Here is a 19,659-nt window from a genome sequence, read left to right on the forward strand (position 1 = left end):
GGAAGAATTCTGGTGGGTGGCCCGGTGGGTGGTGTCTGGTCGGTGCTGGATTTCACCTTCCTTGGTTTTCTTTGGTCCCCTCGGGTCTCCTGACGGCGGTGTTCGGTTTAGGTGAACGGTATGGGATTTTTTCTAATAGGTTTTTGGTGAGCTAACAAATACACGCACGCACGCACGCACATACACATACTCACCCACATACAAAAAAAATAAAATAAATATATATATATATATATATATATATATATATATATATATATATATATATATATATATAAAAATAAAAATAAAGAGCAATGATGATGACATTTCCGAATGAACAATACTGAGCTCTTTATAAAAAAACAACAACAACTAATATCTAATTCTAACAGTATCAATAAGGCTGCTCATTGTCATTACATTTTTTTGTAAAATCAGAGTTTATATAAAGTACTAGTTGTGGTTCTCCTTAGATGGTGAATGTAGTTTGTAGAAAAGTGCCGCTGTGAAAGCATGACATAAAAATTTCATTGCATTCGAATGAACCTCTTGTCCCTCTGTTCATTACGAAAACACAAAGCTTGCTTGATTGTTTCCTGTTTGTGCAGTTATGAGGCAGCCATTTCGAGTGTGCCATTACTGTCTGCCATCAACAAATAGGTACAGGCAGTAGTGAGCTTTCAGGCTGTGCTTAATCAAACAAAATCCTGGCTGACCGTAATTTGACCCTGTGCTTCAACTAATCACCAAATCAGACCTTAACATTCCCCGCGTCACATCTGCTAATTTACACTGTCTGTTTACATCTCTGTATTTAGCAAAAGCTGCAGCAGAGCTAGACCAGAGCAGTTCTATCTGTGTGACATGAGTGACTGTTTAGATGAAAGCAGGTATGGGAACATTGGAACAGTAGCAATACTCGATTTAAGTTTGTTAAGCAATAAAGGGCCTCCTCAACAGACAGATCATAGTTTACTTACTCTGGTCAACAATACATTTATTGCCCAAGATTGTTGAGGTAATTCCGGAAAATTTAGAAATGCTGAATCCGAATATCACAATGGTTTTGCTCAATCTTGACAACTTTTTTGAAAAATGTCCATATGTTTTTGACAGAGACAATACACTCTGCCCAGTGCTGCACATCAAACTCTGCTTGATCATGCAGTTCACCAAAGCTCTGGACATGGATGGTGGCTTCTTCATTTACAGTACTTGTGTTAGGTTTCTCCAGGAATGGCCACAGCAAAGTTGAAAGCTGGCATTTTTGACCTTGTCCTCAAATCCTTCAGCTAATCAGAGATCCTGGCTTTGAAAACCTTAATGAACAAAGAGGAACTAGAAGTGTCAAAGGCTTTTGTTCTGGTTGTAAAGAATTTGGCCACAATTATTACATTGAACTTGTTGATTTCAGAAACCTCAGATGCAACATGAGCATCAAAATGCATTAACTTAACATAACCTGGAAGCAATGAGCAACATATGGAGGAAGGTCATGTCACGTGATAAATCCAGATTGTGCCAGTAGGCATATATTGTTAGAGTGTGGAGAAGATATCGATAATGCTATGCTGCTTGCTAACACTTTTGGTACAGTGCTGTATAATCTCTGAAAAGACACGGGCCGTATCACACAGATTCACTATGATATGTGTTTTTTCCCCCCATATAAACAATACAACTAAAGACTTCATTCAACATTTATTACTTGCAGGGAACACAATTGCACATTCGAGTAGTCTGCTGTCAATAGAGTCCTTCTTATCCTTTCATACCTCTTGACTTAATAAAACTTTCTCCAGGATGTGTTATTCAGTAAAAAAATAAAATAAATACATCACACACTAGCAATCCATGGTAACAAATTCACACACATAAAATGCATTCAGGAGTCTCTTTTCTCATGCGAGCTGAGTGGCCTCGCTGTGACTCACCCTTTGCATGTCCGCTTCATTAATTGGCTGACAAACAGAAAACAACAGCTAGTGGTTTTTGTATTGACTCATGTTTTGACTCATCCAATTATTTTACTTCACTCATTATTTAGCAACCGCTTTGAGGGTAATAAAATGTTGATAAAAGTGTCTCCAAAATTCCCATATTTAGCTTAGAACACTTTTGGTTTATTTACCGAAGTACCATTGCAAACTGGCACGCTCTGCACTTACACAAATGGCATACACAGATGGCGGTGCTCGATTTACATCTCTGTGATTTGATGCATAGTGACATCCTATACAGTGAATATGTAAATATTTCCAGCACCACCACTCACAGTGCTACACTTTGTTACAACACTGCTGGACAAATAGCAAAACATCTCTGACTTCTGTCATGCGGCTATGTCACAAATATGTCACAAGGTCTGCCTTGGTTTGCTAAGCTAAATGTAATTTATTTTAAAAAAATGTTTTGGTTAAAGTGATACCGTTTTTTGAGTAGTAGCCTACATTTTAGTTTGACTTGTGTCATATAATTGTAAAGCAACAGTGCCTTACTTGATTACATCTTCGGGTACTCTATCCACCTCTGACTAACTAACTTACATAGCCTATCCATTCATTTAATTACATTTTTTAAACCTTACACTAGTAATATTGTGTATTTTGAAAGTATCTTGATCAATAGTGCTAGCCACTGATCCTTTTCTGAATAATTTGCTCCACATTTTAGTATATGACTAAAGAGAACAAATATTGGACTCTTCATCATATTTAAAATGGAAGTCAACCTTAAACATTTCTTGACAATAATTTTGTTGTATGAGACCTCACTAGTCTAAACATGACATTCTGATTAATATTACATTTTTGCACTCCGTGAGTCATCACCTTATCGTGGTGGAGGGGTTTGCGTGTCCCAATGAGCCTAGGAGCTATGTTGTCTGGGTCTTCATGCCCCTAGTAGGGTCACCCATGGCAAACAGGTCCTAGGTGAGGGACCAGACAAAGCATGGCTCAAAAGACCCCAATGATGAACGCAAACTTTGGATCTTCGTTTCCCTTCCCCGGACGCGGGTCACCGGGGCCCCCCTCTGGAGCCAGGCCTGGAGGTGGGGCTCGAAGGTGAGCGTCTGGTGGCCTATACCCATGGGGCCCGACCGGGCACAGCCCGAAAAGGCAACGTGGGTCCCCCTTCCCATGGGCTCATGAGTTGGGTGTCAGCCAAAGGAGAGGGCCTTGGCAGTCCGACCCGCGGCTACTGAAGCTAGCTCTGGGGACATGGAATGTCACCTCTCTGGCAGGGAAGGAGCCCGAACTGGTGTGCGAGGCTGAGAAGTTCCGACTAGATATAGTCGGACTCGCCTTCACACACGGCTTGGGTTCTGGTACCAATCCTCTCGAGAGGGGCTAGACTCTCTTCCACTCTGGAGTTGCCCACGGTGAGAGGCGCAGAGCAGGTGTGGGCATACTCATTGCCCCCCAGCTAGGCGCATGTACGTTGGGGTTTACCCCGGTGAATGAGAGGGTAGCCTCCCTCCGCCTTCGGGTGGGGGGACGGATCCTGACTGTTGTTTGTGCTTATGCACCGAACAGCAGCTCAGAGTACTCACCATTTCTGGAGTCCTTGGAGGGTGTGCTGGAGAACGCTCCCCCTGGGGACTCCCTCGTTCTGCTGGGGGACTTCAAAGCTCACGTGGGTAATGACAGTGAGACCTGAAGGGGCGTGATTGGGAGGAACGGCCCCCCCGATCAAAACCCGAGCGGTGTTTTGTTATTGGACTTTTTTTTTTAAGAGCTCAGTATTGTTCATTCGGTAATGTCATCATCATTGCTCTCTTTTTTTATTTTTATTTTGTATGTGGGTGAGTATGTGTATGTGCGTGCGTGCATGCGTGCGAGTGTGTGTGTATTCGTTAGTTCACCAAAAACCTATTAAAAAAAAATCCCATACCGTTCACCTAAACTGAACACCGCCGTCAGGAGACCCGAGGAAGGACCAAAGAAAAGAAAGGAAAGTGAAATCCAGCACCGACCAGACACCACCCACCGGGCCACCAACCAGAGTTCTTCACCAACCCCAGAAGCATCTAAATTCCAACAAATCAGGGAGACCTCAAGAGACCAAAGGAGAGACTGAGGAAAGGAAGGAAGGACAGACGAAGCAGAGTGAGATCCACAGACACCAGCCTCCACCGATTCAATGACCTGAGGAAGAAGCAGATTGTGTCTGAGTTTCGATAGATGCTGGTGTGGTGGATCTGGCATGCATGAAAATCTCCACCAAAGAGGGGAGCCGTCGACCCCTGCCAGGACAGAGCAAGCGCAACACCTCAGGGCCCCCAGGCCGCGACAGCGCCAAAGGACGACCCCCGGGCCCCGCCAGGCCCACCGGCCGAAGAGCAAACCCAGGAGCAGGAGCGCCCCCCACCCCAACACGCCCCGCGCCCCCAACCCAACGCAGCAGGACGGGGCACTGCAGGCCCGCCAGGCACCCCACCGGTCCACAGCCCCCGCTCCCCCCACCACCCCCCCGCAGGTAAACCGGAGCAGAGGGAAATGATATCCCCACGCTCTGATCCACCCGCCTCCCAGGCATGTCAGTGAGTGTATGTGGTGCATTAAAAAAATAAATAGGGGGGCGCGGTGGGGACACGGACAGGGGACCGCAGCACTGCTCTATACTGCGGCCTGCCCAACCGATGGCACCCCCCCCGACCCCCCCCCCCCCCACACACACACAGAGTTGTGTGGTGCATTAAAATTGGAGGGGAGTTGTAGGGCAAAGACGGTGTTTCCACCCTACCCCACCCCCCCAAAGTGTGTTATGTGCCCTATATGTCTATAAAAGTGTATTGTGCAAACCTAGTGCAGTGAGTTAAGAGGAGCGACCAGTGCCCCCCCCCCCCCCCCCCCAACCGGGCTTGTTATTGGACTTCTGTGCTTGCCACGGACTGACCATAACGAACACCATGTTCAAACACAGGGGTGTCCATATGTGCACTTGGCACCAGGACACCCTAGGCCGCAGTTCGATTATCGACTTTGTAGTCGTGTCATCGGATTTGCGGCCGTATGTGTTGGACACTCGGGTTAAGAGAGGGGCGGAGCTGTCAACTGATCACCACCTGGTGGTATGTTGGCTCCGATGGCGGGCTAAGATGATGGTCCGACCGGGCAGACCCAAACGTATGAGTGTGAGGGTCTGCTGGGAACGTCTGGCAGAATCCCCTGTCAGAAAGAGTTTCAACACCCACCTGAAGGCAGAACTTCTCCCTTATCCCGAGAGAAGCGGGGGACATTGAGTTCGAGTGGACCATGTTCCGCGCTTCCATTGTTGAGGCGGCCGATCGGAGCTGTGGCCGTAAGGTGGTTGGTGCCTGTCGTGGTGGCAATCCTCGAACCCGCTGGTGGACACCAGCGGTAAGGGATGCCGTCAAGCTGAAGAAGGAGTCCTATTGGGCCTTTTTGGCCTGTGGGACTTCAGAGGCTGCTGACAGGTACTGGCTGGCCAAGCGGAATGCGGCTTCGGCGGTCGCTGAGGCAAAAACTCTGACATGGGAGGAGTTCGGTGAGGCCATGGAAAACGACTTCCGAACGGCTTCGAAGAAATTATGGTCCACCAACCGGCGTCTCAGGAGAGGAAAGCAGTGCGTCATTAACACTGTGTATAGTGGAGATGGGGTGCTGCTGACCTCGACTCGGGACGTCGTGAATCGGTGGGGAGAATACTTCGAAGACCTCCTCAATTCCACCGACACGCCTTCCTTTGAGGAAGCAGGGTCTGGGGACTCTGAGGTGGGCTCCCCTATCTCTGGGGTCGAAGTCACTGAGGTGGTTAGAAAGCTCCTCAGTGACCGGGCCCCGGGGGTGGATGAGATCCGCCCGGAGTTCCTAAGGGCTCTGGAAGTTGTGGGGCTTTCGTGGTTGACACGCCTCTACAACATCGCGTGGACATCGGGGACAGTGCTTTTTAAGAAGGGGGACTGGAGGGTGTGTTCCAACTATAGAGGGATCACACTCCTCAGCCTCCCAGGTAAGGTCTATTCAGGGGTGCTGGAGAGGAGGGTCCATCGGGAAGTCAAATCTCGGATTCAGGAGGAGCAGTGTGGTTTTTGTCCCGGCCGTGAAACAGTGGACCAGCTCTACACCCTCGGCAGGGTCCTCGAGGGTGCGTGGGAGTTCGCCCAACCAGTCCACATGTGCCTTGTGGATCTGGAGAAGACGTTTGACCATGTCCCTCGGAGAGTCCTGTGGGGGGTCCTTCGGGAGTATGGGGTACCGAGCCCCCTGATACGGGCCATTCGGTCCCTGTACGACCGAAGTCAGATTTTGGTCCGCATTGTCGGCAGTAAGTCAAATTTGTTTCCTGTGAGGGTTGGACTCCGCCAAGGTTTTCCTTTGTCACCGATTCTGTTCATAACTTTTATGGACAGAATTTCTAGGCGTAGCCGAGGCGTTGAGGGGGTCCGGTTTGGTGGCCTCAACATTGCATCTCTGCTTTTTGCAGATGATGTGGTGCTGTTGGCTTCATCAAGCCGTGATTTCCAACTCTCACTGGAGTGGTTCGCGGCCGAGTGTGAGGCGGTTTGGATGAAGATCAGCACCTCCAAATCCGAGACCATGGTCCTCAGTCGGAAATGGGTGGAGTGCCCTCTCCGGGTCGGGGATGAGATCCTGCCCCAAGTGGAGGAGTTCAAGTATCTTGGGACCTTGTTCATGAGTGAGGGAAGGTTGGAGCGAGAGATCGACAGGCGGATCGGTGCAGCGTCTGCAGTGATGCGGACTCTGTTTCGGTCCGTTGTGGTAAAGAAGGAGCTGAGCCGAAAGGCAAAGCTCTCGATTTACCGGTTGATCTACGTTCCTGCCCTCACCTATGGTCACGAGCTGTGGGTTGAATCCCCGGTAAAAATAAAAACATGGCTCTTTGTATTGGTTGTATTGGTGACATCTAGACCCCAGACGCAAATGTGTTCGCAACATTACATAAAACATGAATAATAAATGCACATAGCCATATGGATGCGATGGAAATAAACACATCTTATTCGTGTTTGCTGTAAACAATGTCTTTCTAATGTCCTCAATGCCTCATTTGTCACATAACTCAGCAAACTCTGAGGTAAACATGGCACTCAGCCTGGCAGGATGCTAATAAAGGCGACAGTGGGAGGGCAGAAAGCTGCGGGTGTCACAACCTGCTGTTTGGAGGCACAGTGGCATCAAAGTTCACCTTCGGTCAACAAATGCAACTTTTTTGTGATCAAGCAAAGAATCATAGTTGGTTATTGGGTGAAAAGGGGTCTCCAACTTCCCACTTCACAGATTGAACCCTGTAACCCTGTTCAGATTAACACTGTGCCTCACATTAGGATTTTATATTATGTTTGAAAAAAGACTTGCACTGGACACAAAAATAGAGCCCTTTGTATGCACCCCTGCAGCAGAAACATAAATCATCGACCAAGCACTCAAACTCAAGCACCTCAAAACTCACATCTTCATCCCTGTGCTTTTCCCTCACCCCTTTGAATTATGTGATGCTGAGCAACATTAAAACAGCTGCTGATTCCAAATCGCTTTTCAGTTCCAAGATAAAACGATCGGGGCTGTAGCTGTGAGCACTTTTTGACTCGTATGTCTGTTGTCTTCATATCTTTGACCTGAGCTTGAACCCAGAGTATCCACAATAAAGCGCAAGTGGCTGGGGTAGGTGGGTTGGGGGGAATACACCGTACTGTGCGTGTTTGTTTTCAGTCAGTCATGTCATATGCATTTCGCATGCAATTCTTTAAAAGCAACAGCAGGCAGATTCACTTTGACAACTGTTTCATTTACATATTGCATTACACTCGGTTGACTTCCTGTGCTTTAAGCACCCCCAGTACAATTACACAAATCCAGAAACATATTCGAGATTTTCCCGTTTTTCAGATTCCCAAATACATCAGCGACTTTCATGTGTTTTTTAATGTGCATACATTTATCATGACTTACAATATGCTAGAGTTCAATTCTGCTTGTGAGTAGTCGATTGTGCGTTTGTGGATTGCGGGAACATGCATTTATTTTTTAGACAAACATCATGCTGTTTCAAAGGACACACACACCTCAGATATTCATGTGTCTAAAGGCCCATTCCGCTTCCGTCCATGAGGAGGCAGTGTTGCCGTTTCTCGGTTAAAATTGGAAACTGAAAAATGGAAAACGAGCGGATCCTCTATCATGTGTTATTGAACACGTGTTGGGAAACAAGATATAACTAAAATTTGTTTCCCTCAAGCTTACGTGTCCTTGACAAGACCTTCTTCTTCTAGCGGCAGCGGCAAAAAAGAAGAATGTCTTTCGGGTGAAGGCAAAACAAGATTGAGGGAAACCAATCACGGTCGTATTTTGTTTCCCGAATTGCGTAAAATAAACATATAATGGAAGGTTAGATAAAAGCTCGGGGCTCGCTTCCCGTTTTTCATTTTCTAATTTTAAACGAGAAACAGAAGACTGCTTGTTCCAGTTCAACTGAGACAGCAACACTTCCTCCTTGTGGCTGGAGGAGGAATGGGCCTTTAGATATGAGAATATCTGAGGACCTGTGTGTGTAAATATCTTGAAACATGATGTTTGACAATTTACAAGCACAATTGAAATTTAACAAATGGTAAGTCATGATAAATGCATACACAATATTCACAAAAGTGAAAATCGCAGATATATTTGGGAATCTGAAAAACTTGAAAATCATGAATTTAATTGTGTGAATAATTTTGAGAAAAATCTTTCCCCATATGAAACTCATGTGTCTTCTTACCCATCATGGTTCACTTTTATGTCTCAGAGGTGGGTTTTACACACAGGTCTGTATTGGTCATTGGTTCATTCTACTGTGCATTAGAATGCAAACATATCAGCCGATTTTGTAACATCACGTCATCATGTCACTTGCCTCTTGTGCCAAATAGGCCGAGCATTTAAAACATGATTAGTAGCTACAATGACATTTACTGTATATGCACATCCCAAATATATTCCCTTTATTCGGTAAACAAACCCATAATTTAAACGCACCATAAATAACACTTCCAACAGTGCTTGCTTTAATAGGATTACTTAGACTGCAGTGTAAAATTAGATGGCCTTGCATTTCAAATTACCATACATTTAATTATAGATCCCCTTTTACAGTTTAATTAAATGAATTAAACATTCCTTCTATTAGGATGGTTGACTACTGTATCATTTAATTCATCTTTACCTTTAGTTTATTCAAAATTCATAGCTGTGTCTAAATTAGGTGTCACTGACTATACTATACATTGACTATGTTCAACACAAAACGTATTTCATTATTTAAGTTTAATTATAATACCTAAATCTGTGGAGTGAATTAATAATTATTAATGCTTATTGTTGCTCACGATTCACAAATCACATTTGCATTTTTCATGTATCTTGATTCTCTCTAACACTCTATGACTACATTCACATGCAGTACTCGCAACCCTTTCAAAACAAATATCAACAATATTCTATTATTCCATCTATCTATTTATCTACTATATATTTTTTGAAAGGCCATTCATGTGCAAAAATACGACGCCGTATTTAGGGCCACGTAAAAAAAAAACATTTAGTGGGTGGGGCCAATATTCCAAGAAAAAAAACCTTGCTAATTTGCCACTTTATAAAGTGGCAAATTTGCGAGACAAAAACTTGTAAATTTGCGACTTTATAACGTGGCAAGTTTGCGACTTTACAAAGTGCCAGATTTTCGAGAACTCAAAAACTTACGACAAATACACGCAGCGGCTATAGTCTAATGTGAGGATTCGTTGGTGGTTAATAGGACACTGTTTATAAAATGAAAAGGGAGGATGGAGACGGATTCTCGTGCGAGAGAGCAGTCTGTTACTGGCGTGATTGTTTAGGCTTGCTGGACATCTAAACCTTGAGTGTCTTACAATACATGAATGCACTGTGTTATTGCACTTGTATTGTTTTACATGTGAATATGACATATCATTTTGGGGCTACCTGAGCTGAGCCCAGCGCCACGGTTTGTGTGTTTGTTAGCAGCCTGTCAGTGAGAAATGACAAAAATCTGCGGTAATGGGCTGAGCTACGGGTCACATTCAGTGTTTCATGTAGTCAGAGACTAAGCTAGTGGTTACTATGTGGATAATGTGACACATTACATGACTGTGTTTATACCTTATAGCTGATCTTTTTGTTTCCCTGTGTGTGTTCCTGTTTGTATGAACCCCATTTGACAGAGGAGGTCGAGAGAGAGGGAGGCAGACAGGGGACTTGGTCCAAGGCTACAGATTTAATCTGGCTGCTGTGGTTATGTGATTAATCGCGGCCAGGGACCCGGGTGCTGTAATTTATGGCGAGGGGGGTGGGGGTTTGGTTGGGATGGTTGCTACTCCTGGGGGAAATCTCACTCTCCAACCAATCCAGCCTTCTTCTCCAGATTTCCTTTCACCAGCTTGATATCACACATCTGAGCTTTGAATAAGCAGGCCATTTATTTCTGTGACAATGCAAGTGATGAAAGAGACTCCTTGTGCACTTTTTAATGAAGGAGAGTTGACACATTTAAAGATGATAACAACCAGATGTTTGCCGGAGACATGATGAAAATGATCTCAGCGGGTTCATACTAGGCCTCCAGAACACCAAACAACATGGTCAGCTACTCAGAGCAGCACAAATACGTGATTGGTCCTCACACCTATACTTACTCACTGCAACCGAAAAATTGTGATCTCTGGTGTTCTTACTTGATAAATGAAAAAAAACAAAAAGAAGAAATAATGTTGTAAGTCCAACCTTCTTTGCTCCCGCCATCACCTTTTTTTCTCCCCCCTTTTTTTATAGGGCGAGCCAGGATCGAACGAAAGGGGATGCCCTTTGGCAGCACAGGGCATTACCAGTGAGCTAAAGTTCTGGCCTACTGACCCAGCTCAGGAATTTATTTGAACGCTTAGGAAGTGAGGTATGCAAAACTACTAAGCTACTTTTTTCTTAAAAAAAAAAAAAGAAAGAAAACACACTAGACATAATAATGGATGTAGTAAATACAACTGTAGTTTCCAGATTTATAATACTGTTTATCCAATTGTATACGCCGGTCCTAATTGTTTGGTGCCCGAATCCTCACCATTTTTTTAATTTATTTTTTAACGTTTTGAACGAATTGCGTAAAATGTTATGAAACATAATTGTAGTCACTGAATGTAATGGTTCGCTCGCCTGACTTCCTTGCAGGCAGCGTGGGTTCAGTTCCCGCTCAGTGATGATGTGACTGTGAGTGTGAATGCTTGTCTGTCTCTATACAGTATATGCCCTGTGATTGACTAGCAGCCAGTTTGGGCTTTCAGTCTGCCTTTCTTCCAGTGTCAGCTGGGAAAAGCGCAGACTCCCCACAACTCTGAATAGAACAAGCAGTATAGAAAATAGGTAGAGGGAAATACATGTGCATTGTTCACCTGCATGCCTCTGGCTTTAGACTATATTATATTGGTAAAAGGTCTGCATTTAAAGAGGAATTTTCTACCTACAAGAAATGTACTAAAACTGCCTCGTTCACACAATGAAAATGATTGATAACAATGGTGTGGGCTCCCACGGAAGGAAGCAAACCGCACATTTATATACGGTAATGATGCAGCATCAGCAGCAATTCAGGATTCAGAATCTTGCTCAAGGATATTTTGTCAGGGTGAACGGGGGATTTGCCTGAGAACCTTCTGCTTTCTTCCTCCAGCGTCATCTTCTCTTCTTCTGTCTCCTTCAGTTTTTTGGTCGATACGTTGTTTGTGTTTCCAATGTCAAGAAGTGTACACACACCAGATGACTTTGAAAAAGGTGTTTTGGGTGTGTTTTTTGGTGAATGCTGTGTTGCCAAGATCAAGCAGTGCTGAGCGCAGCCCTTTTGACCTTCCCCACCAGCTGCTTCCCGATGTGTGTATGCATGCCAATATGAGCGGCTTTTGCTAGCTGACTTTTTTCCTTAGCACTGTACTGTTATTCATTCTTGATTATCTGCATTTACTGTTTCGGGCGCATGGGAATTCTCAACTGGCCTCCGGGTGTATACATGGCAGTTCGTTTGACCTTCACATTGCTTATGTGTCTCAGTAAATATTTAAATACAGTGACGGGAGCATCATCTCACCTTACATTTGAGCTTCACAGCAATTTAAGACATCATGCTGTGCAGTATCGCTTACGGAGGATTTAAACACAAGTCTTTCTGTGTAAAATGTAAAGAAGCACAACCCTACTGTTATGAGCTCATGGACTCATTCAAAATTCCTTCGCCCTTGACAACTCACTTCAGACTCATGTTTACCGGGCATCTCAATTTGACACGGAATCAATTGTTGGATCGATTTGCATCTTCACAGAGACCCTGTGAGAAGTTGAAGGGTGACTTACTGAACCTACCATCACATTGTTAGTATGCATTAAGACATGCATGGTAAACAACACGTCCACATTTTAAGGTGTGTTCATCATTCTGTCAATCAATGAATGAGAGGCTTAATTCTGTTTTTCTTAACGTTTTAGAGTTGAATTTTATTCAGAATGTTATGCAGAAAATTACCTGGGGTTTTCTTACTGGAAAAAGCACGGACATTCAGGAAAAAGACATTAAAGTGGAACCTCGGAGTTCGAACGTCTCAGAACTCGTACAAATCGGACTTCGACCAAAAAATGACCTCATTCTCTGAGTTTGAACACCCAAGCAAACCAAGCAAAGCCGAACGTACCTTGATCGGGTCGAGTGAAGCCGAGCGATACCGAATGCTCACGCGCGGTAGTGGAGACAAAGCGCTGCTCATTTCCAGTCAGAGTGGGTGAATATTCTCCGTACTCCGTACATTCGCGAGTGCATTTGGATTTTTCCACAACAATTTTCTTTGACATGGGCCCAAAGAAAGACAGCAGCGCCAGTGGCAGAAAAGAAAAACGTACAGTGCTAGGAACCATGGCGGATTTAGAAAGGAGATTATCTCGCTGTTGTAACTACTTCCGTAAATACTGGCGCAAGGACCCCCCTTAGCTGTTCAATAACGTGCCTGATGCTAAACAGCGCACAAAGACCCCTTGGTTGTCTAACAATATGCCCAATGTAAAATACACTAACTCAGCACTGAACTAAAACATGCATTCATTAACATAGCATTTTTCATCCATTGAGGCCATCACACCACAACAGGTAAGGTAAGATGTTTTTTATTGTTTAAATAATGTACGGTGTACATGTTTTTTTTTTTTACATAAATAGAAATTAAAATGGGAATTTTCTGTTTTTGGAGCTTGGGAACGGATTAATTGCATTGCCGAAATGCATGCATTTAGAAACACGTAGAAGCACGCACACTACGGTAGCTCAGAGAGACCATACTTCGCAAGCCTACAACCTCGGCAAGAAAATTTGCTGGAGCAGCTAACAAGAGCGGCTAGTGGGAAAAGCTAGTTAAAAAAAAAGGGTAGTAAAAGATTGTGAGAGCAAAGCAGAAGGTGAGAAGCGACAGGAGCCTGAATCATGGGACTCAGCGACGACAACCTGCAGGCTCCAGCTGCGGAAGGTTAGACCCATTGGGTCTGACACTCGATACAAGCACCACCTGTTTGCGAAGTTGTCCTTTGGGCATTCGTAGTAGGAAGATGGTGGTGAAACATGATAGCCCCTATATGAGACTGCAGCCATGTAAATTATAAGTGATTAATACTAGACCTACGATTATATATATATATATATATATATTAGGGGTGTTAAAAAAAAATCGGCAATATATCACGATGTTACGCAATTCTCGAATCGATTCGATATGCGGCAGAATCGATTTTTAAACATCAATTTTTTTATGGGAATATTCAACAAAACGTCTTACTCAGGGTTAGGATTCGCACATTAAGCATGGAAGAATGTTATATTAATGAAACATTAAACTTTAATATTTTATTTCAGTGCTGTTCAAACATGAAACAGACTGCAACCTGTTTGTTAAATGCAGTGGCTCAGTTATAAGCCTGAATTTTCAGATAAATAAATACATTTTCATACAAATTTTACAGTGTACATGTACAAGTTTACTGATTAGTATTTTCTAAATTTGAGTTAAAAAATATCGCAATAATCAATTGATAGATTTGTATCGGGATTAATCGAATCGAATCGTGACCTATGAATCGTGATAAGAATTGAATCGCCAGGTACGAGGCATTTCACACCCCTAATATATATATATATATATATATATATATATATATATATATATATATAAATACACTTATGTGATAAATTTTTGCATACTATTGACATAAACAGTAATTTAAAAAAAATTAATTATTAGTTCACCACTAGATGGCACTAGGGATCACTGACTATATCTTTAATCATCCAAAAAATACAAAATTGCGCTTCCCTATTTTTTTCAGTTATATGTATAACAGCTTGCCATGCTTAGGTGTTTTCATGAAGATCACGAATCAATAAGAGTTTTGCTTCAGTATTCGTTTCTTCCTCAAAACAGACAACTACAAATACCCATTTTATTATTGTTACTGCTTCTATGTTGAATGCATGTGTACAATACTGTTCTGTTCTCTATCTTTTTCACGCACTCTTTCTCCGCTGAAACTGTATCTTTAAACATAAAACAGGCGTCCATCGTTGCTGAGATTTTCTTTCATTGCTAGTAGGTTGTAAAAACAATTTCATCACCCCCCACCCCCCTCCTTCTCCTCCTCTGCCTCTGTGAGCGCACTCTTCTTCCTACCACTCAGACTCATGGATGCTGCCGCCGCCGCCGCATCCTCTCCGACTCTCCTCTCTTCACTCTTTCTGAGGGGATCAAACGAAACAAAATAGAGGGTGGGCAGAGAGAAACAAGTGGCCGCTCCCGGGCGAGCCACAACAATGAGCCCGTCCTGCCTAAAATTGAATGGATTAGCCAATCTATTCTGAGCTCTAATGAGATTAGAGGGGCAGCGCGCAGACATGCAGGGTGGCGGCGGCGTGGCACCTTTCCTTCGGCTCCCTGGGGACTGCTCCCCCTGGAAATGGCGCTGTTGATGCCGCCGGACGCGCGGCGGATGTCGGGGGACCTTTGGAGACATTTGAACGCACGCTCACCTGCGCCGCTCGTGCGGGGCGCGGTTTCCTCGAAGTAGCGCTCCAAAGTATAGAGAGACGGAGCTCGAAGATGAAGTACCAGAAATACATCACGGTGATGCAGATGGCCATGGGAGTGACAGCCTCCAACAAAGACTGCCTCCCCACCAAGAGACAGCTGTGGTGAGTTGGGGGCGTCGGTGGTGTATGTACATTGTATTCTATGTGTGCGTGTGCCTTTGTTGAGTGTCGAGAAAAAAAAAAGCTTTCATTTGAGCCTCTTAAGCGTTGTGGTCACGGAAGGCGTCAAAGTTGCAGCTGAACACGAGCAGCTGTTGACGGAAGTGACCGTATAGTTGCCCTCTACTGCCCACTATATCCTCCATTCTTTACCTTCAGCCCGGTGTGTACGTTTGTTTGTGTGCGCGCGTGGCTTCCTGTGCAGCCGTGCGTCACTCACTTTGCATGTTTGTTATGATCCTGCGTTACTTTCACACAAAAGCGCACAATGTCGGGCAGGTGTTCTCACAACACTCTGTTCAGCTCATTTCAAGCCCACCTGCTGTGTTTCCATTTTAGCTATACATTTATTTTTTTGTTGTTGTTAGGGTAAGAAAAACAAAACAGGAACAGTCCCCCTTAATTACTTATTCAGTAGCTTCCTGTGCATGTGGGAGTCTTGCTGAAGGCTTCACTCATTATGCGTGTGTATGATTTTCCACTCCATTTGACCAGTTGTCTGCTTTAATGGTACATAAACATCAGCCATCACATGCACGCACGCACACAGACACACGTGCGTACATTGTCATCAATTTCTCTGTAGTCGCATTCCTAATCGTATACATATCATCGCCATCGGATACGCTGTCAAGTACTGTAATTTAACTAACACATTTGAATAATAACCAATAATGCAAACAGCCATATGAGTCTTAGTTTGTGGTTGAGCAATTGGATCATGTTGGTTGCAAATTAGGTTCCATTCCAACCCTCCATTCTCTTCCTTTCATCTCTATACAGCCGATTCTGTAAAACAGACAATGCGCACCTATTCACATATTTCATAAAGCAGTCTTAAAGGAGAAGTCAAGTGATACATTTTCTTCACGTTCACAATAATATGTTTTATGTTCCCACAATAGTCTACACAGAATTATGATAATATTGTGTTTATGGAATATGAAATAAAGCAAAATCCACTTGTTTTTATCCATCTCAAGGGGGAGCCATTTTGCCACTTGCTGTCGACTGAAAAAGACATCACAGTTGCTCAGGGGTTTATATTATATATATATATATTATATATGATAATACAAAGCCTTGAAAAAATGCACCGACTGAGCACCGAGTGAAGCAGGATTACTTCTGTCGATTGCGGTGAATGCAACCGGTCCTTTTCAATCCGTGTATGTTTGTGAGGCTTCGCATTATCAAGCATTCGCTGAAAGTGCTGAAGCACACGTCAAAAGGTGGGCACTTCCATCAATCATCAATTCCAGTCAATGACGATGCCCACCTCTGACTAATAATTGATATCCTCTTTGCAATTATGGAAGTGACGATCATAATTTAATTCAATGAAATCCTAATTTAAAGGATATCTTTAAATTGTTCAATTTAAACTACAGATCCAACCTTGGGTGGTTAAAACATCTGAATCAAAATCGAAATCTCAGGTCAGGTCTTGCTTTGTGAAACGTGAACTCCCACTTCCTTCTACATTCCAAAAACATGCATTTTGGTTAATTGAACACAAAATGTCCATATGGGCAAAAGTACTAATGATTTATTTTTATTTATGTATTCTTTAATAGATGGAGCAAATGAAGTAAATGGTAAATGAACTGCTTATCTACATCGTATGGTACCTAAAGCGCTTTACAATGCCTCACATTCACCCATTCACACACATTTACACATACCAGTGGTCGGCTGCTGCCACGCAGGGCGCTGCCAGGTCCACTAGGAGCTAAGTTTGTGCCACACTAAGTCACTTTTCACCAGGAACAGGAAGTCCAAATTTGCAGACACGGGAAGCAAATTACTCCAAAACAGCACTTATAAAGATGATAATATATTTTTTGTATGCACATTAATTCCACAATAACAAAAAAATCCTCTACATTATCTGGGTCCTGTGCTTCTGCCCCCAATTTGAGTGCCACAGTGCATGCCTCTATTCAGAAGTTAAGCAGTGTTGCTCATACATTAATTAGCTGGATTAAGGCAACATTTAAAGTATGTTTTCATATCAACCCTCGGAATGCTGTTTCAGTGTGGAGCAAATCCATGAAAGGAAGTGTCATTACTGCGTCTTTATCCAGTTCAGACAACATTTCACCAAATTCTGTGTTCTGTGTTTTCCGCAATCACAGATGCACTATGATATTGTCATCTTCGTCCACTATTCTCTAACTAACTAACTTTCACTAATTCAAAGGATCACTTCCTTGGAAGAATTCACTTGCTAGCCAATTATTCTGTAAGCATTTAGGTTTGGACTAATTTATTGATGGCTGACACTTCAATTGTGTGCGCAGCGGGAGGGAGAGTAACGAGGTATACAGAGCGAGTTGGATTGAGTTGGGGTGTAGTTTAGTCACACTCTGAATGGAAAGAGTTAGGATGGAGGATGTTAGTCCACGGATGATGGAGGGGGCCACGGTTTTACATCAGCACGACTTTTAATTAAGGACAAAAATGTGCAATGTCTGTTTTCCAATTGAACCAAGGAAATAGTCATAGGCTACATGTTAAAGAGCCACTCCAACTACAAAGGCTTTGCAGAAAAGAAAAAATAACTACATACCCTAACCCCAACATGGGATTTTAATATTATTTATTTATATATTATTACGCGCGTCAATGACATTACATCATCGTTAGGGAGAAAAAAATAGGAGAGGTCTCCGTGAGCTGAGGCACTCGAACAGGCTCGCCTCATTTTCACAAAATATTATTTCTGCCTTCTCCTGCATCACTCCTCTGCAGATATGAGATGGTAAAAATATGAGACCCGATGACGAACTTATAAAAGTCTGTGGCCCTGACACGTTGGACCATACATATTTACTTCCGCAAACACAGCGTTGTGAGTGACGTTTTTTCTTCTGCGCATGCGTGTCACTTTGGGGAAGCACTATGTCCACACAGCAGACAGACTGAGGTTGCAATTAATAGGTAAAGTGAACGCTTACTCAAAAAAATGTCACCAAAAAATCTGAATTTAGCATGAAGACCTGCAGTGTGAATGTAGCCTTAGATTGAAATCTTTCATGGCTGATCGTGTCTCTAAGCAAACCAGGCAGATACATTTGTGTTACAATTCAGTAAACATACGGGGCCCTATTTTCATGCACTCTAAAAACAGTTAGGTCAAAAGTAAGCTGTAAGACCCATTTCTTGACTAAAAGTTGGGTCGAATTGACCCAAGTAGAGAATCGGTCCATTTTTGACTCAAAGTTGGGTTATTTTTGACCCAACTGTTTTTAGAGTGTGTCCAATGCAAGTCTAGCACAAGGCGCAGTCAAATTGTGGGTATGGGTGAAGTTTTCTTTTGTTTTGGTATCTTCACTCTAAAAACAGTTGGGTCAAAAGTAACCCAATTATGGATAAAAAATGGACCAATCCACTTCATGGGTCAATTTAACCCAACATTCTGGGTTGTTCTATAAAAAATGAGTAGTAGTAGAGATCGGTCCATTTTTAACCCAACTGTTTTTAGAGGGTTCCGAGACAAACCCAGGTAGAAGTGGCCATATTTGCTATTGTGGGTCGGGAAAGCAGCCAACTCCAGCTAATCGAAGTGGCTCCCAGCTCATCCATTAAAAAAAAGAAGCTCAGAGAGAGCTGCAATGTCTACATGGTATGTAGAGGCAGGAGATTGTTGCATGGGAAGCACATTTATGAATTGAAAGAAGAAATCCACTTTGGCTGCTGTGGATGGGCACTTCCACCCCACATAATGCGTCTGTGTGTAGAAGAAAGAGCTCATTCCTGGCCAGAAGCTAGGACTGAATTAGGTCAAGAAAATGGTGCCTTTCAGGTAAACTAGGAAGCAGGTTATGGGCCCTGTTTTCGTCAACAGGCGTCTTCATTTTCGTGCCGGGGCAAGTATAGTTTAGTGTGTTTGTGAATTTGCTAGACTGCGCTAATGCCTTGATAGGTGTTTCGGCATATTTGATTGCACACCCTCGGTGCATCGGGCAATTTGATGACCAAAAGTAGACTCGATTTTAGATGACCTAAAACCAAGTTTAACTTGTGGCGCAGGTTATGTAATGCAATTTTGATGGATTTAAAGGAGGCGCAGGCAGACAGATTCTGTGCTCCGCGGGTGTATGTGGTGGATTTCATTCAAAAATAGGACAAACGTCTGAGACAATCCATCTGAATCATTGTCGAAATCATTTAATTGAATGAATGATTCATTATCATTAAATATTTTAATAGCGTCCCCATGACTGTGCACCCCAATTATGGTTGTTGGCGGTGGGAGGTCTGATTTGAAAGAGAATGAGGGGAGTCACTTCGACTGGCCAGGAGTCGGCTGTGTTCCATCCCAGAATGGCGCACAACGGAGCAAATGTACTTGTCTATCTGTGCTAGTCT

The 19,659-nt window shown here is 43.4% G+C and overlaps 1 protein-coding gene across 9 annotated transcripts in view; it reads left to right on the plus strand.

The window, feature by feature from the left end:
* The first annotated feature begins 14,713 nt into the window (after positions 1-14,713).
* The window catches only part of tjp1a (tight junction protein 1a), a 129,137-nt gene continuing 124,191 nt past the window's right edge, over positions 14,714-19,659 (plus strand). For all 9 annotated transcript variants that reach the window (XM_086072321.1, XM_086072325.1, XM_086072326.1 and 6 more), the window contains exon 1: positions 14,714-15,228. In XM_086072321.1, coding sequence (XP_085928447.1) covers positions 15,137-15,228 — 92 coding nt within the window. In that variant the 5' untranslated portion in view covers positions 14,714-15,136. The remainder of the gene's footprint in view (positions 15,229-19,659) is intronic.

This window comes from Leptonotus elevatus, chromosome 3 (genome assembly GCF_054856555.1).
Source record: "Leptonotus elevatus isolate MCC_2025b chromosome 3, RoL_Lele_1.0, whole genome shotgun sequence".
NCBI classification, from domain to species: Eukaryota; Metazoa; Chordata; class Actinopteri; order Syngnathiformes; family Syngnathidae; genus Leptonotus; species Leptonotus elevatus.